The 25,630-nt window shown below is 41.5% G+C and overlaps 1 protein-coding gene across 2 annotated transcripts; it reads right to left on the minus strand.

Moving 5' to 3' along the window:
* Positions 1-6,383: 6,383 nt before the first annotated feature.
* Positions 6,384-21,550, minus strand: FEM1C (fem-1 homolog c (C. elegans)). 2 transcript variants are annotated; one of them, XM_015416288.1, is made up of 3 exons: positions 21,478-21,550; positions 19,813-20,524; positions 6,384-9,078 (listed from the first exon to the last, which is right to left on the minus strand). In XM_015416288.1, exons 2-3 carry the CDS (start codon positions 20,354-20,356, stop codon positions 7,769-7,771), a joined length of 1,854 nt encoding a protein of 617 aa, XP_015271774.1. In that variant the 5' UTR covers positions 20,357-20,524; positions 21,478-21,550; the 3' UTR covers positions 6,384-7,768. The 2 variants fall into 2 exon arrangements, with proteins under 2 accessions (XP_015271774.1, XP_015271775.1); XM_015416289.1 differs by having other exon boundaries at positions 21,468-21,511.
* Between the last annotated feature and the right edge of the window lie 4,080 nt (positions 21,551-25,630).

Here is a 25,630-nt window from a genome sequence, read left to right on the forward strand (position 1 = left end):
TTGAGGAGAGTTTAGGTTAGGTTGGAGAAGGAGCACCTGGTCGCGTCCCGCCGCAGAGCTGCCAGGAAATCTGAGGCGGTCTCGTTGAGGCCCTGGACCTTTGCGAAAAAGTCCAGGCACTCCACAAACTTCGTTGGTTTGGGAGCCAGGTGATCGGTTAGTGCCTTGGCCAAAGAGCTGTACGACTCGTCTTTGGTCAGCTTGGGCGCTATCCACTTTGTGGATGGTGAAGTGGCTCTCGAGAGTTTCCAGCCAGGTCTCCCACTGCAAGGGTTGGGAGATGTAAAACTGGGAGACTCTCTGATGCGGCAGCCATCTTACGGGTTACACGTGGAAGCGAGCGGCGTAGATGGCGGAGCGGTGCTGCTCTCGGGGTTAGCGGGGCGATGCTTGGCGTTGCATAGAGGCGGAGTGGTGCGGTGCTGCTCTCGGGGTCAGCGGTCCGATGCTCGGAGCTCGGGAGCGGTGAGTGCCGCTTCTCGAAGATGTTCAATGCTGGCGGTGGTGGCAAATTCAGCGCGGCGGCTCACGGCGATGTCCGGAACGTGGTCTCTGTTCAGAGGGAGATGAATCCCACCTTTGTCACTAGTGAAAAGTGCGCAGACAGAGAGTGATTTCAGCAAAGCGTACTTTATTCAATCAGGAACCAGACGACTTTGGCCGGCTTGCAGGCCGGCTTATATTCCCCGAGAAACCGCCACCCAAAACACCCCCCCCACTTCCCAATAGGTTATTTACAGTGGCCGAGAGTCCCATAGGCTCTCGGCCGGGAACCTAGCCCCCTGATTGGAGTGGGCTAGGATCCGCATAGTCCATTGTCTCTTGGAGCAAAGCTCGACGTTTGTGCCTGACCGTGTGGAGCCCAAGCCGGCCACGCGGTCTGGACTGGATACATTACACTTCTCCTCTCTCTTAAGCTTTCTCTCCTCCATGATTCCCCATTTCCTTTTATTTCTGCTGCCTCCCAAGGAAGCAAGCAGCAGGTTCAGGTAATCTGAAGGCACACAATGCCACTACATTATTAAGACTAAGCCTGTCACTGTGTGGTAGGTGTATTCATACATGCTTTCAATTTTTCAGGCAGACTACTGGAGATCAGCAGTGACAGTATATTGCCTGCAAGGAACAGAGACACCAAGACAGCATACCAGAGCTGTGAAACAAAACCTGCATAGACACACCACAAATACCAGGCTTTGTTTTTAGCTCTATCAGAGGGTCTGAGGGCCTGAGGGCCTTCAAAAAGTCACTTAGACGATCTGTGATCTAAGTTAGGTTTGCTTTGTAATGTGCCCCTGTTATGCTGAATATTTTTGGAAAACTCTGTATACCCAGTAAGAATAAGTACAGACAAACTTTTATAAAGAATGTTTGTGCATCTTAGCACAAAGGCTCAAGGGGTTTGGTTCCCATATCTTCAGAAGTTGGTGCTGGTACCTATGAATTTGAAACACTTATTCAGACTTGGGCATGGTTAATACTAAAATCTTTGTTATCAAGTTCCTAATGAATGATGTTAGTATCTATGTATTTCTAGCCTTACTACTGAACCATAAATTCTATTAATTCTAGGATTCCAATTCTGTACTTTATTATGAAGCAAGGTATCATTATGAGTGTGTGACATTCTACACAGATTTTCATATTCTGTAACCGCAAACACAAATTTTACTTTGTGAAGACAGATCAGCAAATGGAATAAATCTGCATACTGTGAACAATTTATATATATAATAATTCATATGTTTGAGTAAGGAAAGAACTATCTAATTTGTAATATTTTGCAAAATGTTGAGGGGAGAGGCACTGGAGAAAAGTGTCAGGGAAAAGGAGCAAATCTGTAAAAACAGGATTGTGCAAAGCAGGAGCTCTAAAGTGGGTCTGGCAGTTGTGCTAAAGTAATAAAATCTGACTTTTTTGGGTGTGTGTGTGTGTACAAATCTAAGTTTCTCAGCTGCTGGGTCCAGCATTAAGATTGTAAGAAAAAGAGATTCAATTTATACCCCAACTATCCGAAGGAGTCTCAGGCTGATTTCGCACTAGAGCTGCCTCGCTGTTGCGCTGCCGTTTGCCCGGTTCTATTGGTCAATTTCACATCCGAAGCTGCGCAGCTGATTTTGACCTGCGGCTTCGCCCGATTTCCCCTGCAGTTTCATTATCCTGTTTTTTGAGGATCAACGAAACTGCGGAGAAAATCAGGCAAAGCTGCGGGTCAAAATCAGCCACGCGGCTTTGGGTGTGAAATTGACCAATAGAACCGGTAGCTTACAACCTTCTTTCCCTTCCCCTCCCCACAACAAAGGATCATTATTTGATGGATCAGTTAAACTTGTCGCACAGTCGAATCCGAGTCTTTCTGACCCCATGGACCACATGGGGTCCCCACAACAAACACCCTGTGAAGTAGGTGGGGCTGAGAGAGCTCTTTCAAGAACTGCTCATGAGAGAACAGTTCTGAAAAAACTTATGACTGACCCAAGGTCACACCAGCAGCTTCATGTGGAGGAGTGGGGAATCAAACCTGGTTCTCCCAGATTAGAGTCCACACTCCTAACCACTACACCAAACTGGCTGCCTTGCTGGAGCAGACGACTAGATTATTTAGTCCAGCATCCTGGCTTATAAAGTAGCCACGCAGTTATTCTTGAGGGCCAACAGAGCATAGAGCTGAAGGCCATTCTACAATGTTGCCTTCTAGCAATAGTATTCAGAGGTTTGGTGCTTTTGAATGTGGAGGTTCCCTTTAGTCACCATGGCTAGTAGCCACTGATAGACCTTATCCTCTATAAATGTGTTCAAGTCCCTTTTGGGAGAGGCAGAAAAAGTTCTGTCTGCTCTCTCTGCTCCATGCATAGCTTTATAAACCGCTAACACGCCTCCTCCCATTGTCTTTTTTCCTAAACTGGAAAGTACCAGATTCTTCCTTCATAGAAAGGTGCTAAAACCCCCTGATCATCTTGGTTGCCCGCTTCTGTATTTTTTCCATCTCTTCAATGTCCTTTTTGAGATATGAAGACCAAAACTGTACCTAACATAGATCTATACAGGGGCATTATAATACTGACAGTTTTATTTTCAATCCCTTTCCTAATAATCCTCAGCATGGAGTTTGGCTTTAAAACTAAACAGCATACAGATTTCCAGAATCATTGACCAGTGGACTCTGCTAAAGGAAGGTTAGCCATGAGACCTGTCACTTCAACACCTTTATCATCAAATCATGCAACTCCAGGTTCCAGGTGTTTCACTGAAAAAACAATATAAACTAAATCCACATTGCCACTGTACACTATGTTAAGCTAATACTAAATAAAAATTGCATTTATGGTCCTGTTTCCCTTTTTAATTTCTCACTGCAACATTAGAAGAGGCACTGTTGTGCTAGTGCCAAGAGAAGCAAGAATTCATAAACACATGGGAAACACAGAATGATGATTTTTCTCAAGGTTGATCTTGAAACCTAAGTTTGATACCCATACATTTCTGCATCTCTCCAAACATATGCAATGTTCTCAAATTACATAGACTAACAGTTTAAGAAGTAGCAGTTGTTTTAGGGGAAATTATACTGAAGAAAGTAGTGGAAGGGATTGGTCAGAATATTATGAAAGGCCTTAATTTCCTCAACATTGGCACAACACATAACCCAGCTAACCTTACTATAGCAATTCCTTATGAACACATTATACTAGGTAATAACATCCAGAAGTAAAGGAACAGCAACAATCTCAACTCAGTTCCAAACTGTAGTTAAAAACCATTTGAAGCCCCTTTTTTGGCACACAGAGGAAGGTGCCTGGCACACTCCAACTTCTCATGCACCCATGGAATTAGGATGTATTTATTTTTAAAATATAACAAATTGTGAAAATAGCTCTTCCTAAAAGAACCATGATTCTTTTGCCTTCAAGAGGACAGAACTTTGCATGGATTTGAAAATATGAGAAGTTCGTAAAGGAGCTTCAAGACTTGAAATCAAAGTATTGCAGGAAACTGTAGTGATATCAGTGGTGGTCGCATCAAGGTAAAAAAGAAAGGAAATACGAAGAACCTTTCCCACTATTCCTTAATTGTTGCTTAAAAATTGTACAAAACAGATCTCTGACCATCAGCAGACCATATTTCCAAATTATAATCAAAAGAGCCATAAAAGTGTCCCAACTAACTCTGTTAGAGTACTGTTACATTAGTAAAACAATAAAATTTGAGAGCACACAATGTTCTTCAATATCTCTGTTCCTAACCAGACTGTATGGATTAAAGCATTTATTCCATCATCTGTTCCCATGTCCATAGTGGGGATAATATGGAATAAATATTCTGCTTTCCCAATGGCAACCAACAGATGTTTCTCTCAGACATACTCAATACATGGGATACCTTCTGACACAAATTGCTACCACCACTCTCCCACTTCTCCATGTTTTTGCATTGACTGATTCCCCCCGCCCCCAGGGTGGACTTAGACCTAATACCTGTTTGGATGAAGGCCAATGTCACACGTCTGATAGACATTGCCTCCAAAACGGACATCCTGTCGAAGGCAGCTCTTGAACAGAAGACAGATCATACAATCCCGTGCATTTTTATCTCCAGCTAAAACACATGGCTTTGCAGCAACAACTCATAATCCTTACTGCTCCTAAAACTAAATTTGAAGGTTTACTGGATGACTCAACTGGGAAGGAGGGATTAATTACCAAGACATATGACATACTTCTACCACTAGACAAACCCAAATTGTTGAATTACCAAAAATTATGGCACCAAGACTGCAAATCGGATTTTACAGACGAGCAATGGACCAATATATGATCTGCCACTCTCACTAACACATCAGCTACAACAACCAAACTACAAAACTTTAAGATCCTGACAAGATGGTACCTTACCCACCACAAATTAGCACTAATCATGTCTTCTTATTCACCATTGTGCTGGAAAGGTTGTAGGGAGGTGGGTTCCTATGCCCACTGCTGGTGGAATGTGGTATCATAAAGGATTTCTGGAGAGAAATAGCAGCTCAGATACACCTAATATCAGGGCTGGAAATTATTTTTCTGAATATATGGTGTGACACAACAGTCCCTTCAATTAGGCGGAACCTCATCAGAAGTTTGCTGACTACGACCAAGACGGTGATAGCGTCAAGATGGAAATCTTATCTGCCCCCCTCAAGAGCACTCTGGCTCCAAAAAGTATGGGAACATTTCCTGATGGAGACAATAACAAACAACCTCTACCAATCGGAAGTATACCAAAAATCAACTAACTTTATAGAAACATGGTACCCTTTTTATGAGTACACCACTGCAAATGACATTTTGCCTCAAAATAGATACTATAAAAATCTGGTAATGATCTAATCATCTTCCCTATTTTTAGATCCTATTCATTTCTACATGTTACATTGTTGATGCAGAGCTGATTGCTGAGTTATTCTATTTGCACTTACACACCAGCTTACAAATTCAAAGTACTGTATACTTACCTGGTATGTTGGATAGTCTAGTTCCACTATTTCTATATGTATGAACCAAGTTTATTTTGTGAAAACCATTTATTTCTTTGTACTATTGCACACTGAAAACATTTTTTCTAAAAAAATCCCTGTTCCTCTTGCATCCTATATCTAGCCCAAAATAGGTTGTGTTTTACCTCTCCAACATATTTATGTGGAGAACAGGTAGTTAATGAAAAAGAATGAGACGTTTTTATCAAACTGCTGGGTTTTAACTCTTAAATAGGAATGTGCTGCTGGTGCAGAATTAACCAGCTAAAATAACTGTTCTGTTGTACACTAGTGAATTACCCATATGTTTGCTTTTCATAAAAGTGATACAAATGTACCTGTGCATAAAGTGAGCTTCTATAAATCATATGTCAAAATTAATCAAATAAATAGCAGTGTACCTGACATTTTGGTTGATTCTTTCAAAAAGTTTCTCATCCCTTTTGAAGGGTGATGAAGCCACTTCAATTTATGTCAGCCACAAAGACAATAAGACAACAGTGAAATGACAACATGTAACTATTATTCTGTATAAAATGTGAGGAATTGCACACCAAACTCAAACCATCAGTTGAAGGCAATATTGCGCTATAGTTTTAAAAAAGATCAAGTGCCAAGTTCAAACTAGCCTTGATGGATTGATCCAACCCTGAAATTCTGCCCTGCCAACCACCACAAATTCACAGTAATCTGTGCGTTGTGTTTCCGCACTGAAAAGGCATCAGGTATGATCATCAATCACAACAGTCATGACATTCAGCAAACCACCCAAAATGTAGGACTGTAAAATTGCCATGTATGTGTTATTCCACTCAAGGAAAAAAATAAGCTTTTTTTCTTGAGAACCATTTTATTTTAAGACATTTGCAGGTCTAATATGCCATAATAAGTCTCATTATGAATCAACAATAAAGTGCTGAATTATGTTACCTGAATCTTAATCTCATTTGTAGTCTTCACTTATGGTTTCCTTATCAAGTCTAAAAAGCCCTTTCTGCTGCAATAGCTAAGCTGTTGTGCAAGTATTATAAAAATAGATAGCTTTCAGTGGTGTACGTAGCCTCAACATGGCCTCTGATGTTTCCATTAATATGGCTGAAAGGTATTAGAGAATAAAATGCATGCAAATTATCCATAAGAGTTATTTTAAAACGAAGAGTTGGGGATACTACTTCTGAACTTCCAAAGCCCCTGCAGAAGCCTACTGATTACAACCATATAGTTATATTAGTAGATGGCTAGGTCTGGACTGACAAGCATCATGCCAACATGCTTTAGTTTCATTTTGTAGCTAAGAAATGTAGAGTTGTAATTTCAAACTATGTTTGATCTAGTTCTCACTGAACAGTATGATTAAGTTTCAGGTTAAATTTGAAGAAACTCTCTATGCCCGGTCACATAATCAGCTCAAGCAAGACATTAGTGCAGAGTCAAAGATGGCAATTCATTAACCTCTTCCCTTACTGCAAGACACAGTAAAATGACTTTCAGACTTAATTTAAAATGGGTTTGCCAACAAAAACACATTTTACTCCCAAATTCAACACACAGCTATATATATAAAAAAATAGAAAGCAACTATAGAAACAGCTTGGGGCAAAAAGTGAGAATTTGGACAGCTGACTGGTATCTTCAAAAATTGTCATGCTGTAAAGAGTATATTTTCAAAGCTCTAAGAAAACTGCAAGAAACAGGTCAGAGCTGAAAATGGCCAACCGCTGCATAGAAATATGCCAACACACAACAGTCATGTTCAAGCCAGTGCATAGAGAGGATAAAAGCACTTATGGTAATTGCAAATGTTAACAAGTTCATACAACTTATAGTTCAGCAATGAACTCATTAGAAAGAGAAGAATAGAAACGCTCAAGCCAGAACAAAAAAAGATGACTTTCCAACTATATAAGATCCACACCGGTAAGAGAAAGACAACACCACAAAAATTATTCAACTCGGGCCCAAACAACCAACAGGCAAACTAAACCAGAATAGACAAGCCGTTGGCAGACAATTTTAGTGAGTTCAAATATAGCATTACATTTCTAAATAATCCACAAATTATATTATAAGGTATGTTTAAATACTGAGTAACCAGTTCTGCAAATTTGATTTCAGTAATGCCTTAGCCAATGAGCAGAATGGACCAAGCTAAATGAATGATCGTGAATCGCTGGCATATCACAACAGTGCTTGAGAAAGCAACAATTAGTGTCACTAACTCAAGTTCCCACAGTACCAAAGGCCTATATCAGACTATCATCTATGGAGCAAAACAAAGTTCTCAAGCTTTTCTGGGATGTGCCCTTGGTAACCTATGCAATGATTCACAATGACACGGGCAGCAAGACACTGCAGTGTAGTATGGTTGATAGGTTGGATCAAGTTCTTTGCCATTTCCTTCTCATCCAGCAAGTCAATAGCAGTTTGTTTATGCAAGTTTGTGGCATCAAAATGTGAACCTGACTTGATAAGAAGATTCATGATATCAGGGTGGTTATTCAGTGCAGATATGTGTAAAGGACTGTTGTCATCAGAGTCTCTAGCATTTACATCAGCACCACATTCCACTAGTATAGCAGTAACTTGCAAAGAGGGAAATTTACAAACTGGGTAGCGTCCCACACATGTGGTATTCTTGTCAACAGAAAGGTGAAGCGGGCTAAAGTTATTCTTTCCTCTAGGATGTAGCTTAAGAAATTTGTATATAGTCTGTTTCTTAAAATGATCCTGTTCAGGATTACAGGGAACTTTTTCCAGCAAGCAAATTAGATGCAAAATGATGGAAAGGGCTTTGTTGAGCTGTATTTGGTCAGGCGGACATTGAGTTTGTTTGATGGCACGCTCTATTTCGAGGACACTTTTGCACAGTATACCCATAAGATCATCAAATGTAACAGTTGTGCCAAGCAGGCCTTTTGCCCTGTCCTGTAACATGAAAGAGAAAAGTTCAGCAAATGAGAGAAGACTGCTAGCAGTCATAGGACTCAGTGGGTCCAAATTGCTCTGCTGCATATCTAAAGCATACTTCCACAAGTTGATGCATCGTTTGAAGTTTCCAGAATCTGCATAGACAGCACCTCTGTACCGAATATAGTAGGATGTATCTGGGTGAGAAGGCCCCAGAATACGTTCTCTAATTAACAGCGCTTGCATTCTCATCTCATCAGGGTCTGCAATGAGGTTTTCCAGCTCTTCAGCACTATTTACCTCCTTGGCATAATCATAGGCCATTATTAATGTTTGAGGTACAGGTTTGCTTAGGATATTAGTCCTATCACTGTACCTCATATCCATAGCTCTTTTCCAGTATTTCAAAGCACCAAGCAAATCTCTCTTTTTGTCCACAAATGTGGCTCCTAGAAGTTCCAGTGCATTGATACGTTCCACTTTACTTGTCTCAACATGCTGGGTCAAAAAGTCAACTATGTTTGTGTGGCCTGTAACGCTAGCCGAGAGAAGTGGAGTCATTCCATAGCCATCTTTTTCCATCTTTGCACAATACTTGAGAAGCATCTTCATGATTTCCAAGCTACCAGATTCTGCACAGTCATGCAAAGCTGTGTTTCCTGTGGGGAAAAAGAAAGCAATGATCATGTATGCTATGATGCACTTTCAAAGAAAGGCCACACCAATTGAAAGAGAAAAGCTTGCAGCCTTGCACACATCAAATTAATCTGCAAGTAAGTTAGGTTGAGAACGTTGAACATCATAAATAGCTGTGAGAGTTGATGTTTGACAAAAGTGGTATTTTAATCTATATCGCATGAACACACAAATCAGAACCTTGGTCCATCAAAGTTAGTAGTGTCTTCTCAGACTGCTCCAGGATCTCAGGTAGAGGTGTTTCACATCACCCACTGTGAGTTACTTTAACAAAAGATGCAACGGATTGAATTTGGGACCTTCTGCATACCAACCAGATGCTCTACCACTGAGCCACAGCCCCACTCCCACACATCATTAACACATCAATAGGGTAACATTCCTCATTAGTCACTTATATAACTTTTCATAGTTGCATTTGAAAAAAATAATAACCATGAATAGTCTTGGGTTCCCCACCCCTCATTTGCCAACCCAAAGATACACCAACCTTTCACTAGGACCTTCTACTGTAGCTGTTCTACTGGAGCACTTATTGTAAAAGTCTGTTGATACACATTTTTAACTGGACATTTAGCTGCATTCCAAATCATTTACAGTACCTGAGCAAATAAGCTTGGGAAGAAGATATGGGAAAGCCCTTTCTACTAGCATAATCAGATTACCTATTCCATAGGCAATATTTGAGCTGCAATCACATGAAACAATGATAATAGTGTTAGATAACTACTTTCTGCAAGTGTCATTCACATGCCATGCTTTACCTCTATACTGTTCACACACTTTGAGAAAGACATATATTATTTCCCCCCCAAGAGTTAAGCAGACGGGCATATTTTTTATGGTACAGAGGTTGCTGGTTTTATTGCAGCAAACAGTGGTGTACAATTTAAGAAAGTGTTTTTACTTTTCTATTCTGTTTAAGCATACCATTCTTCTATCAACCAACAATCAGATTCCTCCAAGAGAAATACATTCACTAACAGAGTTCTCTTTTCAACAGTGCAAACAGCCACCCTCTCCATCACAGAGAACCACGCTAGAATGTAGAACCATCCACCATTATTTTAGCATGTTTCCCATAAAGAAACATAGCAAGGTGGAAAGTTATAGTAGACACAAAGCTCCATGTAGGTTTCTAGTCAGCACATACAAAGACCAAAGGAAATTATAAAATAATCATCATACAACCTAGAGTAGGCACCTTTCTCTGCTGTGTCAAAGAGGCAAGCCAAGACAATTTCTTGCAAGCAGAATCTCTGTTGGGGTGGGGGGTGGGGAGTCTACCACTTAACCTGAGAGACTAGGGCAATTCCATGGTAAGTACCCCATTTCTGGCATGTTCTCACAAATATGTCTGACAATAATAAGACAACTGAAATGGCAGACAGAGGTGTTCATATAATAAAAGTAAACACTGCTTTTGATACACTTCAAGTTGCATAACTGAAAGTATATATGCCTATGTAGGTAGGTGTATGTCAAGGAGTTCAAGGCCTGAACCCTGTGGGTCCTCAGGGCAGTTGCATACAAGTAACCAGAACATTGTTTATTTTAAAAAAGAATTTAAAATGTATTTCAATTTCAATCAATAGAAAGATTTAATATGCAGCCAACACACTACTCTAAAATCATAAGAAACACTAACTCAACTGTCTAACACTCTCAGGGCTTGCATTAGACAGCACAAACCTTAAATTCCAAAATCAAAGCCCAAAGCACAGGTGTGGTCTACATTGCTGGCAACTGCAATACAAGACAGGTCCATTAAGATCGCAGCTAGTCTCTCTTCTTCAGGGCCTACACTAACTTATACTTTTTGGCTCAGTAGCATCAGGCGAGGATGACATCCAATCAAAACACATTCTTAGGGAAAGCCTCTAGAAAATTACCTCATCGCCCTTGACACACACACACACCCCATCCAACAGGCTGCGGGTTCTCATGAGACGCTAATCATGCCATTTCCATTCCTGGCCTTGAGGATGACAAGGCCAAGAGACCAATTCGTGACACCTGCAAGATGGACCAGGCCCATTACTATTCACATTAACCTCATTAACCCATTACTATTCACATTTGCCTCATAGTGTATCATCAGCATTCACTTGTAAGTATATCTGCTTATGCCGAGCTTGTCCATTGAAACTGCAAATTAGAGTGCTTTTTCAGAACAGGTAAATGTACAGGTATCCATTCAAGCAATAAATATTACTTAATCACCTGCTATCACTGCAATGCTGCAGAACGTTCATGAAAAATCCAACTAAGGAAACTTCCAATTAAAAAAATGTTTCCAAGCAGTGCTGTTTCTGGAAGAAAAAAAGAAGCCAGCCTGTCTCGAAAAATGTTCACATGGGGCTTGGATAAAGGAGGACCATTACAGGCAAGCAAGCAAACATTGCTGGGATAACACCCAAAGGGATAACCAAGCCAGGGTGCATTGAGGTAGGATACTTTAAAGAAAGGGTGAAGAAATCTGAAATTGATGGGGGCCAGGGATCTGAAAATTTTAAATACCACAGCATTTATTACCATTTAAAACATTTATTAGCCAACTTTTTCACTTGCAGCACTCAAGGTGCCTTATAATGTAAACAAAACAAGCATTAAAAACACATTAAAATATCCACAATTTAAAATCTCAATCAGGACTGCCAATAAATAAAAAATAAATTAGTCAAATGCAGTCCTAAATAAAAATGTATTCAACTGCCTCCTGAAGAACAAAAGCACACCTCCCTGGGAAGACTGTTCCATAGCCATGGGACTGCCACTGAAGAGGCCCTCTCTTGTGTGCCCCCCAGATGAGCTTCTTTGATCAGTGGGATAGTCAGGAGGGCCTCTCCCTATGTTCTTAATTCCCAGGCAGGAACATGTGGGAGAAAACAATCCTTCATACACCCTGGTCCCAAGCCATGAACGACACTAAAGGACAAAACCAACAGCTATCCCAGAGACACCCACTGGATTGTGGTGTGCCTCAAGGGGCGGTGCTGTCCCTGATGCTCTTCAACATCCATATGCGCCCCCTTGCCCAGATTGCCTGAAGGCATGGGCTGGGTTGTCACCAGTGTGTGGATGACACCCAGCTCTATCTGCTGTTGGGCGGCCAGTCTGACTTCAAACCAGAAGATCTGGACCGGGCGTTACAAGCCGTGGCTGGTTGGCTTAGACTGAGCCGACTGAAACGGAATTCTTGTGCCTGAGTTGGAGTGGGTCGGGGTTAGGGTTCCCACTCCCGACCTTTGATGGGGCACCCTTGGTGCCAGCACCAGAGGTTAGGAGCTTGGGAGTGCTCCATCAAGGCCCAGGTAGCAGCCACTGCCAAATCGGCATTTTACCATCTTCAGCTGATGAGGCAGCTGGTTCCCTTCCTCGAATGCAACAACCTGGCGACAGTGATCCATGCAATGGTCACCTCAAGATTGGACTACTGTAGTGCTCTCTACATGGGGCTGCCCTTGCGTCAATTCCGGAAGCTGCAGCTGGTGCAAAATGCCGCGGCCAGGCTTTTGATGGGGCTCTCTGGGCAGGAGCACATACAGCCTGTGCTGAAGGCATTGCACTGGCTGCCGATAGCATACCAGATTCGTTTCAAGGTGCTGGTTCTAACCTTTAAAGCCTTACATGGTCAGGGACCTACATACCTAAGGGACCGCCTTTCCCCACATGTTCCTCAGAGAGCACTATGGTCAGGGGCCCAGAATCGACTGGCCCTTCAGGGTCTTAAGGAGGCTAGGCTGTTGACGACCAGGGCCAGGGCCTTTTCGGTGGTGGCCCCATCCTGGTGGAATGAGCTCCCGGAGGAGATCAGGGCCCCGCGGGACCTTTTACAGTTCCTCAGGGCCTGTAAAACAGAGCTCTTCCACCAGGCTTTTGGGAGCCACCACCACCAGTGAAGAATATCAGTTGGCTGAAAGTGAGAGGGCCCTGGACTCTGGACTCCGGAAATAGCCATCAACAGCCTAAAGAACAGCAAGCCCTACAAGGACATTCCAAATGAACACTAAGAGCTGATTGTGAGATAAGAACTTTGTACGTTGTTTACTGGCTACTACCATTGTACGAATACCAACAACTAGTTCCCTTGCTCGAAAGCCAGTCGAATCCGACTCTAGGGTTGCGGTGCTCATCTCCGTTTCAAAGCCGAAGAGCCAGCGCTTTCCGAAGACGTTTCCGTGGTCATGTGGCCGGCATGACTAAACACCAAGGCGCACGGAACGCTGTTACCTTCCCACCGAAGTGGTCCCTATTTATCTACTTGCAATTTCTTGCTTTCGAACTGCTAGGTTGGCAGGAGTACCAACAACTACTAGCACTTTAATATGATTTTATAATTTGTTTTAATTGCAACTTACATTTTTAATGTAATTACCTGGTTTTATGTAAGCCGCCCTGAGCCGGCTTCGGCTGGGAGAGTGGGGTAAAAATCTGAATAAATTTTAAAAAGAAATTGAATTGGGCCTGGAAACCTATCAGTAGCCAGTGTAATTGCTGTAATATCAGGGTCACATGCTCCTGGTAGCTGGCCCCAACCATCAGTCTAGCTGTAGCGTTCTGTACTACCGGTAGCTGCAGCTTCCAAATATTCTTCAAGGGCAGCCCTAAGTACAGTGCATTGCAACAGTCCAGTCTCGATATAACTAAGGCATGGATCACTGTGGCTAGATCTGACTGAACCAGGAATGGGCGCAGCTGACACACCAGCCAAAGCTGAGCAAAAGCACTCCAAACGACTGCAGCCACCTACTTTTCTAAGGTGACTGCTGTGTCAAACAGCACTCCCAAGCTGCAAACCTGGCTTTTCAAGGCAAGTATAATCCCATCTCAGACAAGAGAAATCTCAAGTCCCCAGTCTGCCTTTCTACTACCCCAGAGAGCCTCTGTCTTGTCAAAATTTAGTGGTATCTGTCCCATTTACACTGACTTCACATACATGTGACTCATTATCATAACTTTAAACTCAAGTTTAAGAACATAAAGATCTGCTGTTTCAAACTGATGATGTATTTAGTCCAGCATCATATTTCCTGCAATGGCCAATCAGAGACCTCAGAAGGACCACAAGCAGGACTACAATAGCCAAAGTCTCATCCAGCTGCTGTTCCAGGAACTGGTATTCAGAAGCCCATTATCTCTGAACACAGAGGTTCTATTAAGCCATCACAGTGAATATTCATTAACAGGCCTTTCATCCTTGAATACGTCTTAATCCCTTTTTAAAACCACCTACGCTAGTCAGTTTCATTACATCTTGATTATAAATTGCATAAAGAAGTACTTTTTCTATTTATTTGTAGTCCACCTTTCTCATATAAAACTCAAGACAGATTACAAAAACTAAAAGCCATAATTAAATACAGTAAAAGCAAAGTTGTCCTCATGAAAGCACCTTGTAGTGAATCAGACCTTTGGTCCATCAAAGTTAGTAGTGTTCTGCACAGTCTCAGGCAGAGGTCTTTCCCATCACCTACTACCTGCTCCTTTTAACTGGAGATTGTCATGATTGGTATGCCACGGCCCCCTCTATCTACAGTCTACAGATCCTGTCAACAGATTCTGTCTACTGAATCTACTGTCCATCAATTTCTCTGCATATCCTTAAGATCTAGTATGTGGGGAGAGAGCGTAAAGTTCTTTCTTCACATCATGCATAATTTTATAAACACTAAACCTTTAATCAACATAGTTACAGAATTATGCAGCAAGTAACAGGCATACGTTGGGATAATGTCCTATTCCCAAAGCAGGATAAGTATTTTAACATTAGTACAATATGCTAACATTTTTGCTTCATAACTAAAGCCTGAAATTCTCTCCAATAGCTCATCATATGACTGGCCTTATCCATGTACTGGCCTGTAGTAAAGATTCAGTCTAAGATATTTGGCCAGCTTCCCAGAACATCCTGTCTCTGTAACAGGTAGCAGGATTCACACGGCATTCATACAATTGAAAATCTAGTGACTGCTGCTATTTATAATTGTTCACAAAGGAGGATTAAAAAAAAAAGATATTGTGCAACATTTTTCCTAGTAATAAGAAGTTAGTCAATGCCATTTAAAATTAATCATTGTCTTTATTTGTCTGCATGGTAAAGCTGCCTGGAAATTATCTATTAATGCCAGATTTTGATTTTAAAAATTATTAATCAAATTTTATGTTGTGCTTTACAGATAAGAGATCACATCATCATACATGTAAAAATGTGATTTTTAAAACTATTCTGGCAATCTGACAGTAATATTTCCATGTGATTCTAGACCTTATTTTAACTTCTTCTGCAACAACCTTTTTTCTGATAATTAAACTATGTAATTCTTGATGATGCTTACTAAATAGAAGTCAATTAAAGAGAATGTTATTCTGAACTATGGAACGTCCAAAGAATTTCACCGTCAAGATTAGAGGCACCTTCCAACAGAATATTACTAATGACTCACAACTTGTGGATCCTTGAGTCATAGACATTACAATTATTTTGGTACACAAAATCCATAATTCATGGGTTGATCATGTCCTGTCTGACCATATTTCCTTGTTTTGTTATTCAAAGATTCAATTCAGGACTAACACTGAAGCAGAGAGGCAGTGTAATATAACATTAGAGTTGATACCCAAGGTTAAACTCTTATGTATATATCTGGTAATAAGTCTCAATAAACAATGGGATGTAGGACAAAACTGTATATTTTTAATTACCTCTCAGCTTCATCACCGATACACTGAAAAAATATACAGAATTCCATTATTTTCACATAGAAAGTTTCACACAGAACATCACAGAGTTACCCTTTTTTCATTATAATGCTCCACTGGGGAAACAGTACAACATTTTCCTAGTCCTAATACAGAATCTCTCCAAAGTCAAATAACTTGATTGTTCCTCATGCTGTCATGAGGAAAGTCTGGAAACTCAGTAGTTCAGAACAATAAATCATGATTGTGCCATGTTTATATTTACAGTGAGATTAATGCAGAATGCTCATAGTTCTTTTGGCATATCCTGAGCATGCTCTCACACATATCTTCCAGAAGGCAATCTAACAAAACTAGGAGACTGAGCAATTTATACTTAAATATAAGTAGCAGTGCACAGCAGAAGAGCTTGAACTGCAAGATTTTAAAAGGCAGGATCAAGCCCAATGCCAGCAACAATATACCAAGCAAGCTTGGTCCCTCATATACTTTCAAGCACAAACTAAGTATTTTCAAAGAAGAGGCAGAAACAGAATTCTCTGACAGAAAGCACTGCTGCTCATAATATTGCCATAGCATGGAGGACTTAAACAGGAAGGAAATGATTCTGTACAAGTTTGTGCATAAAGGGCTTTCCAAAAGTGAATGGTGAATTTTGCTGTAAATTACTGCTTTGATAAAGAAACAGATTTAAATGAAGAAAGGCACACACTTCCTTGTAACCTCAAGCTGCTTTAGCATGAGTTCAGAAATTGGAGTGCTTCCTCTCCCCTTTCAAATGTTACCAGCAAAATATAAGCTTTACAGCAAAATGTGCACACAGATGTCTCCTATTTCATATATAAACAGAAGGAAAGGAACTTGAAGTAAGGCACCCATGACGACTTCACAGCAACAGAAGGAGGCTTTTAAAATGAAACTGGCATTTGTGAGATTCCTACCTCCCCCAGTCTGCACAAACACAGTATTAAAGCATTTACCAAGCTCTGACACATTTACTTTCAGTGTGGTTTTCTAAAGTTCAAGGCCAAATAATTACTCAAAGACCAAAACTGACACTGATATTCAAAAAACATTACCAGTTTAGCCACCAGAATATATGGGGGAGGAACTGAATTGCTCCTATTAATAATTCAGAAAAATGAATATTATCAGGGAAGAAATTAATCAGATTTTTATTAAAAGCTGACAACAAAAAGGAGACATGTTATCAGATAACTGCTGATAAAGTTACTTTTTTTGTTACTTTTGACTGTAACAAATAAGCCATGACTACTTAGATAGCCCAGGCTGGCTTGATCTCATCAGACCTCAGAAGCTAAACAGGGTCAGCCCAAGATAGTACTTGGATGGGAGACCACCAAGCAAGTCTAGAGCTGTTATGCCAAGACAGGCAATGGCAAACCACCTCTGAATGTCTCTTGCCTCGAAAACCCTACAGGTTTGCTTTAAGTCAGCTTCGACTTGATGGCAAATAGAAAAAGAATTCCAGCCCCTCCCCCCCGGGGGGGGGGGGAGCCATGCCTAAGATGAACTACTTTGAACTCCTCCCCAAATCCACCAATACCATGGTTTATAACTGCAAAAAGATACATGACAATTTCCATGGGTACCTACTTGTAGATCTTCAACTATAAACACTTGGCTACTGAAAAGAAACCCTGACCTTGACGCAGCTCTTTTTAATGACTGTATCAAAACAATGCAGAGACTCTAACACAGTATAATAGGAGGAGGTTAGGCTCTGCTGCCAAACATCAGTGACAGCGGTAGACTTTTTCTCATTTTAAAAATAGCATTCCTTTTGCATTGCTGTAAGGGTAGAACTGTGTTTAAGTTATGAGTCATCCAGAAACAGAGTGAAGACACAAAAGGGCTGGATCCAAAGAACTGTGAGCAAAGTGAAGCTCATGGAACAGGACTTCCCTGCCTCCCTTGTCCTGATGCATGACAGCTGAGAATCCTGAAGTTCTAGGGGGTTAGGGGACCAATACAAACTGTGATATGAAGGTCTGCGATGGGGAAACTGGCAAAAATCAACTATCCCTCTGCCAATGGAGATGCTGTTCTGATAATGGAAATGCCATTAAGTCAGTGGAAAGCACCTCCAGATTCAACCCATTCAAAAACCAAGAACCACAACATTACCACCATTTACATTATCTCAATGCACACAGTCTTTACAAAAACCCTAAGGTTGGTCACTATTACCCTTCCCATATTGCATATGGGGAACTGAGAGTCCACCATGGAGGTAAACTGCAGACTTCCTGATTCATAGCTCAGCATGTACTCTCTTAGACAGGGAGTCATCTGACATACGAACAATATATAGTATTTCATAATGGACATGATCTGGCCAGAACTAGAAATCTTAAATCCTACTGATTTAAGTAAGAGAATTAAGGACTTAAATCTCTCTTAGTTGTTATGCCCAATCTTTTACTTATGGTTTCAACTGCATACAGATAAGAGACAGGCTCTAGGGAGGAATATCAAGGTAGCTGTTTGAAGCAACTCACATTCTTACCAAAAAGTAACAATGTGAAAGAAGCATTAAAAAGCCATGACATGCCCTCAACTAAAACAAAAGGACAAGGTAATTACAATCATGATCCAAAAACAAAAGCAATGTAATAGCTTCTGTATGTAATAGCTTCTGTTGGGAGCAACCAAAACAACACAAAATAATGTGAAAGCTTTTGAGTTCTCCAGGACTATTCATTAGGCTGGATCTTAAGGGGTGAGGAGATAATTCATGCCCTGATTTTAGGCATTCTTACAGAATGTAGATTTTAATAGATAAAGTGTTGTGGTGTGGAGCTAGCACCAGATTTGCACCTTTGGCCTTCTGGGAAGAAGGTGAGATAATGGCAGCCTCTAACTGAAAAAATGAAACTTACTAGTTGATTGAATGTCTCACTAACACCAAACAGAACACACAGGTCTGTTAAAAGGATGAAAGCAGAGAAAAACACAGTATTAATTTTAGATGATACCCTAGGTAAAGATTCAATGTAAGCCAAATTGGGTAATACTGCCTACCAGTGGGGATAAGCTGCCCTGAGCCTGCTTTGGCAGGGAGGGTGGGGTATAAATCAAATGAATAAATAAATAATCCATAAATACAGACTCATTCTGGATTACCATTGTATAGCCACAGAAACACTTTCCTGAACAACCGTGGTAGTCATACAGCATACACAACAGCAAAAAGAACAAAGAAGAATCTTTTGTGATCACATTGTCATTATGTCTTGCTTGCATGACTGTTTAATAATACATATATATTAGATAAAATTAGTGAACATCCTTGTGACCAGTGTTCCCTCTAAGCTGAATTAGTGTGAGCTAGCTTGCAGTGTTTTAGCCTCCAACTCACACATTTTTGTCTTAGCTCAGGAAGGATGGCTCCAGAGCAAACTAATGTATGCAGTAGTCAAAGCGCTGGCTCACAGCTTTAATGCCAGTAGCTCAACAAAGTAGAATTTTTGCTCACAAGACTCCACAGCTTAGAGGGAGCATTGCTTGTGGCCTGATTAAAAACAAGCCTAAGTACATAAAAATGCAAAGGTAATTTAATGATTTGTAGGATATTCTATTTTAATATTGCCAACAAGATATTGCCATTCAGTGGTCAAAGTCTTTCTAGTTTCCAACTGATCCCACCTTTACAAAATGTGAAGAGATCCATCATATAACTCCCAAAAATATTCACAACTGTTATCCATAATTTGTACTCCACACACAAATCTCTGCATCTATATTGCAACCACTTTTTAAAAATCACTTTTATAAGTTATGGCCTGTTGATTTGGAGTACAAGTAATTTGTTTTTAAGTAGTAAAGAAATGTTGGGAAAACACACTGTTAAACTTAGTCTTCTTGGACTTTGAACCTTTGAGCTGTCAGACCAGATGAACGTTCTGAATAGAGCTCTTAAGTAGTCACCAAACCTATTTCAACTCTGTTGCAAACAGGTATTGAAAACTCACCTTTGACACTTTTTCTATTTACATCAGCCCCTTTTTCAAGCAAATACTGAGCAATTTCTTTGTGGCCTTTGTAACAAGATATCATAAGGCATGTATGCCCGTGACGATTTGATACTTCCAAGTCAGCTTTGTGCTCCACAAGGTACTTCACAATTTCCAGGTGGCCATCAAAGCAGGCAGCTCTAAGCGGTGTTGAGTTTGTCAGAGTGGTATTGTTGACAGATGCACCGTGATTTAACAAAGACTGGACCACCTTCAAATGACCGGCAGCCGATGCGGCCCATAATGGTGGTGCACCCTCAATAGTCTCACCATCGAAATTCACTGAGCCACCAATTTCTATAGAAGCACTACAATGTTCCAACAGATATTCCACCATGTCAAGATGTCCATAGCGGGCTGCCATTAGAAGGGGTGTGGCACCATTTGTTTTTTCTGACATCAGCAAGGCTACCTCTTCTTTTGCTTTATTTGCCAGCAACTTGGTGAGGAGCCGCAGCTTGCCATCACGAGCTGCATTGAATACTGCTGTCTTAAGATCCATTTAGTCTCTGCCTCTCTTAATCTTTCTCTTCGGAATCACAAACGATGGACTCAATGGAATCACAGAGCTGGAAACAGTCTCTGCACACACTTGATAGATCCGTGTTACCTCTGTGTACAGCATGAAGATTCAGCATTGACCTCTCAAAGAAGGTGCTATGTCGGCAATCTAGAGGGGAAAAGTTAAGAATTCTCTATTTTTGTTTTAGAACTGAAGACACACAAAACATCTATGCTTTTAGTTATACTGTTTGCACCTTGCATTACATCAACTCTACGAAAAGGAACATAAATAATTAGATGCAAACATTTCCCCCCACGAAATGTTGGCTTTTAGGACCACAGAGTGAATTCAAGTTGCCTGCCAAGATCCAAGTGACTCCACAGTCACCCTTTGGACAAGCTCAAATTTCAGAGCTTACTTATCCAATAGTGTCAGATGGAGTCCATCCAAGATTCAGCTGTCTTAGACAACCTCGGTAGATAGTGAGTTGCCACCACCCGATAGCTATGAAAGTAATGAAATTTAATACAAAGACGGGTCTATCTAAACCCGAAAACAAAAAAAGGAGCATGAAGCTTGCTGCCAGCAGACAAGGTGGCTGGAGGGCTCCCCTTCCCCCCCCCCTTCTCTGTGTATAAAGGGTTTTCGGCATGAATATTCTCCTCCTCTCTCCACCCACCCCCCCAAGTAGTTTAAGCAGGCTCACGATTTCCCCCACGTCTGCAAGACTATTACGGGCACAGAGCCACTGAGAACGCCCTTTGCTTCTCCCCTGGGAAGGCTTCAATGACCCAACCTCACAGGCAGGACAGACAGGCAGACGCGAAGGAAGTCTCGGTTCGGACGCTACCGCCACCCCTCATCCGCGAAGCCTCCCCCTCGCCTACTAGCCCTGCTGTCCTAATCCGTCCTTGCCCCGCATTCCCCCATCCCTTTCACTCCGAAGGCTCCTCATACAGCATTTCCTCGCCGCTGCCACCGCCGAAGCTCCGATTGCTTCACTTCCTTCATAACACCCGGCAAGGCAGAAAGACTCGGCGACGCCGGAGCTGTGAGGCAGTGGCCGGAGATGTCTCTGCAACCCCGGGTGGAGACACACACCAACTACCTTCCCCTACCGGTTCCCTCTTCTGAGAGCTACCAGTGCACCAGTCTCGCGACTATGCCGTCGCCGCCGTCGCCGCCGCGCCCCGTTCCTCCCTCAGTTCCTCCATGACAGGCGTTCCAAACAACGAAAAGAGAGAGGCTCTATAGCGTCCACCTTCTCCACCCGCTTAAACGGACGAACACAGAATCCAGCACAACCTAACCCGCTACCTCGCCTCCTTCCCAACTCTCCCCCCCCCCTCACGTCGGTCCTAAAGTGGGGGGGACACGCTGTCTGTCAGCCCGCCTTGATCGCTTCGTAAGGCGCAGTACGATGAAGGAGGCGGGACTCAGTTGGGAACAAGTTAGACTGAGAGAGCAAGCGCTAAGGAGACTGATGAGGAAAGAGGAGAGCGACGAGGGCCGAGATGGTGCGGGGGCGGTGCCATTGCGGCGGCGCTATTCCGGGCGGAGGAAAGTCGGGGAAGCCGAGTAGCGCAACGCGGGATAAATTAGCACATAATGGAGGCGGGTAGGTGCCAGGGGAGCGTGGCCTAGGACGGAGGAGGAGGAGGAGGAGTTCGACTCCGGCTGCGTGAACCTTTACTTCATGTTCCGTCTGTTTCTCTGCGTGAGGCTTGCTGAGGAAGACATGGGGGGGTCCCTGATTTGAGTGCAGTGTCTGAAGAGGGCCAGGGAAGGGAACGCGTCTGGGAACACGACAGAAAATGGTTCGTCCTCTAGTGAGCGGACAAGAAGCACCCCGTCCACAAAGAGTATTTCCCCCCCATTATAATTGCCATATTTTCTAGAAAGTGCATTTAAGAGAGAGAAAGTGCCCTGCCGAGGAAACATTCTCCACCTATTCAGAGCATATTAAAAAAGGGATAGAAGACGTGTTCTATCAAAAAGAAAAAGACAGTCTGAACATATTGCATCTGAGTCAGGTCCATAGAGCCAGTTTATTAAAATAGTGAAAGAAAGTAATTTTACCCGTGGATTGATTTTGCCTTTCAGACAACAAAAGTTGTCACCCCGAAAAAAGGCAGGTTTATTACCACAGTTCCATAGAAATCTCCAAAAAGACAGGTCAGGTGTTATTGTGGTGCTGGGGAAGGTGGCAGGATGCAAGAGTTGTGCCCAGCTGGCTCAAGATGAAAGATTAAGCCTCATGGTGTAAGATCAATAGGTGGGCATAGTAGCTTAGAGAGATTCTAAAGATCACCAAGTCTGATCCTCAGTGCTAGTGCTAATAAGATGAGTTTTAACTGGACACATCAGCTAAATATAGAGCTGAGACACAGAAATTCACTGCATCCCAATCATCTGAGGCATTAGACATGCCTAAACTCATTGAAATCACCGAACTGCATAAATCGAGTTATCAATACTCTTACAGAATTTGCCATGGCTTCAGACTGACCAAAAGCTGTCATTCTGAGGACAGCTTGAGAATTATACAACATAACTAACTTTTCTAGACTAACAAGTATTATGACCATTGTAAAATTAACATGTACAAGTTTTTAAATTGTAGTATGTCAAGAAGAATGTAAAAGTCAACCACAGAGCACTATGCTAGAAGAGCAGGAAAAAATAATTTTAGTAAGTCCAGAGGTTCAAGCTGTGCTACACATTACAGGACAAGAAAGACTAAAAAACAGAATCATTAACCAAGGTGACCAGATCATTTCCAGACTCCCTTTCCAACCATCAGGTCCTCAAGAAGGCCAACAGATTAAAATAAACAGTTAAAATAAAAACCTCTTAAATAATTAAGAAGGTAAACAGGCTCAGAATATAAACAGTAAGCACTGCTTCCTAATTCAGTCTAGTTTGAAGGCCTTTTGGAAGAAAAAAAGCCTTGAGTTTGGTCTGGAAGATAAGTGAGAATGGTGAGAATAAGTGAGATAAGTGAGAATTCCTGGAGAGGGAATTCCACAGTTTGGGAACAGTGGCCAAAAAGGCCCTGCCACTTGCCCCAGCCAACCTGATCTTCACCTTAGGGTGATTCCTGCAGTAAGGCAATATTGTATGGATCTCAAAGCCTGTCTCCAAACAGGAGTATCCTCAGTATGAAATAAAACTTCCTTACACCTGATCCCATCTCATATTGGAGAGTGGGACATCAAAAATTCAAAGTCGAAGAAAAAAATCCAGTCGTGCTTGAACCATTTACAGTATTAAGCATGGTGTTTATACCAACATTTTTGATATGTTTACCTCTTTGCTAGGATAATATATTCATCCAGACTCCACCATCTTTCTAGAACATTAAACCTTTCTGGAACTTTTCGAGCTATCCTTGTTGCTTTTCCACATTCTAAAAAGTAGTTGGTTAAAGCCAATTATCCAAGCTAGCCAACGGTTTCTGTGCCCTTCATACATATTTGTTTGTATAGAAGCTGGCTTGAAAGCATGGATGAGAAGCATTCTGAATTCACCTAGTTGGCATTTTCAAAAAGCTGTTCCTTATTAAATCGTGCAGATAAGCAGCACCTAGTGGTACGACTATACTGTTTCATCATGTTAGAAATACAGAGTTCTCTATGATTCAGAACACTTCTAAAGGGTACCTTATGAGAATAAAAAAACAGCAAAGAAGTCTGCAGACATGGGAAGAGAACCATTCATGCACAGCCCCAGTAGCCTTTCTAGCATAGGGCTGGGCAAGTACAAAACCTGGATCTTTTAAAAAGACAGTACATAGGTGATAGAATCCTTAAAACTCCATCTTTCATTTGGTGGTGGTGGGGAGTTTCTAGTCTTTATACTGCAATAAAAACAATATATGACTGCTAAAATGGCAGTATGGTCTTTATTGAAGGAACCTACTTCTCTGCAGAAATATAGAGTTGGATCCTGACAATGATATCTGCTAATGGAAGCCACTTCCAGTTGTGGAATATAACTTACCTGTCCCCACCCCCGTCCCTGCCAAAGTCTGCTGTTCTCCCCAAATTGCTGCCCCTGGGAGACAGAATTAGGGGATGAATCCGAAGTCTGCATTGGGAGATCCCTTTTCTGTTGGTGGATATTATCAGAATCCAAGCCATAGGATTTAACTGTGATCGGGTAGCAGTTAAAGGAGTAAAGAAGCTTGTCTAGTAGATCCCCAAGACTCAGCCCTTTTCAGTGGTAGCCCCATGATTATGGAACAACCTCCTTAGAGAGGTGCATCTGGTTCCTTCCCTCTTGATCTTTAGGAAGAAACTGAGGACAGTTTTATTCGTGATGGCTATTCAATTAGTTGATTCTGCCTATTGGCCATTTTAAATGATTGATTTTAATCTAGTGATTTTTATGTATTGTATTATATTTTGTTATTGTTCATGTTGTAAGCCTTACATTGAATTCTGTAAGATACACAGGCAGCTAATAAATGTTAATAATAAGTGGACAGCCATACTTTTTTTGTTTATTGAACTTTTATCCTGCTTTTCAGCTAGTGACCATCATGACAGAATCTGTGGAAACCATGCACAAATAAACTACAGGAAGTACCTTAACTTACTAGCAATACTAGAACCTCTGTGGTACAAGGGTGGGACCTGGGATACCTGGGTTCAGATTCACTCTCTTTTAGCCAAACTGAGTGATTTTCATCCAGTCACTCTCTGTTAGCCTCATGGGGTTAGGAGAATGAAATGGAGGAGGAGAAAGCTATATATGCCGCAGTGTGCTGCAGGGGTGGGAAATGATCAGTAAAAGTCAGTTTTTTCATCTTGGTCAGTAATTTGTCAGTTTTTTAAAAAATTGGTCAGTAAAGTCAGTATTTCTTTGATTTTTGTGAATGCAGTTTGTGTTTCTTTGTTTTCATTACTGCATTTTGGGGGAAACATGATGACTTCCCAGTGAGAAGACAGATTGTTTTTAGTTCAGTTATGAAGTACTTTAAGGACTTTGTTCCTAAGAGTAAAAGTGATTTGATGAAATCTTACACAACTAGAAACATAATTAACCTCTTAAAACACAAGATAATGAAAGCAGAGGTGATATTTTTTTTGCATGAGTGCCCGCTTATTTACAAAGTTCACTAGAGTGTTCCAGTAAGAAGAGCCTTTGGTGCATGTGATACACAGTGAAGTAAAAACACAAGAATTTGTAAGAGTTCAGCACCATTGTCTCTTGAAGTGATGAGCACTACATACCTGTGAGAGAAGTAATCAGTGAAAGTAGAATCTG

Source organism: Gekko japonicus, unplaced genomic scaffold (assembly GCF_001447785.1).
Source record: "Gekko japonicus isolate JY-2015 unplaced genomic scaffold, Gekko_japonicus_V1.1 scaffold692, whole genome shotgun sequence".
Taxonomy (NCBI): domain Eukaryota; kingdom Metazoa; phylum Chordata; class Lepidosauria; order Squamata; family Gekkonidae; genus Gekko; species Gekko japonicus.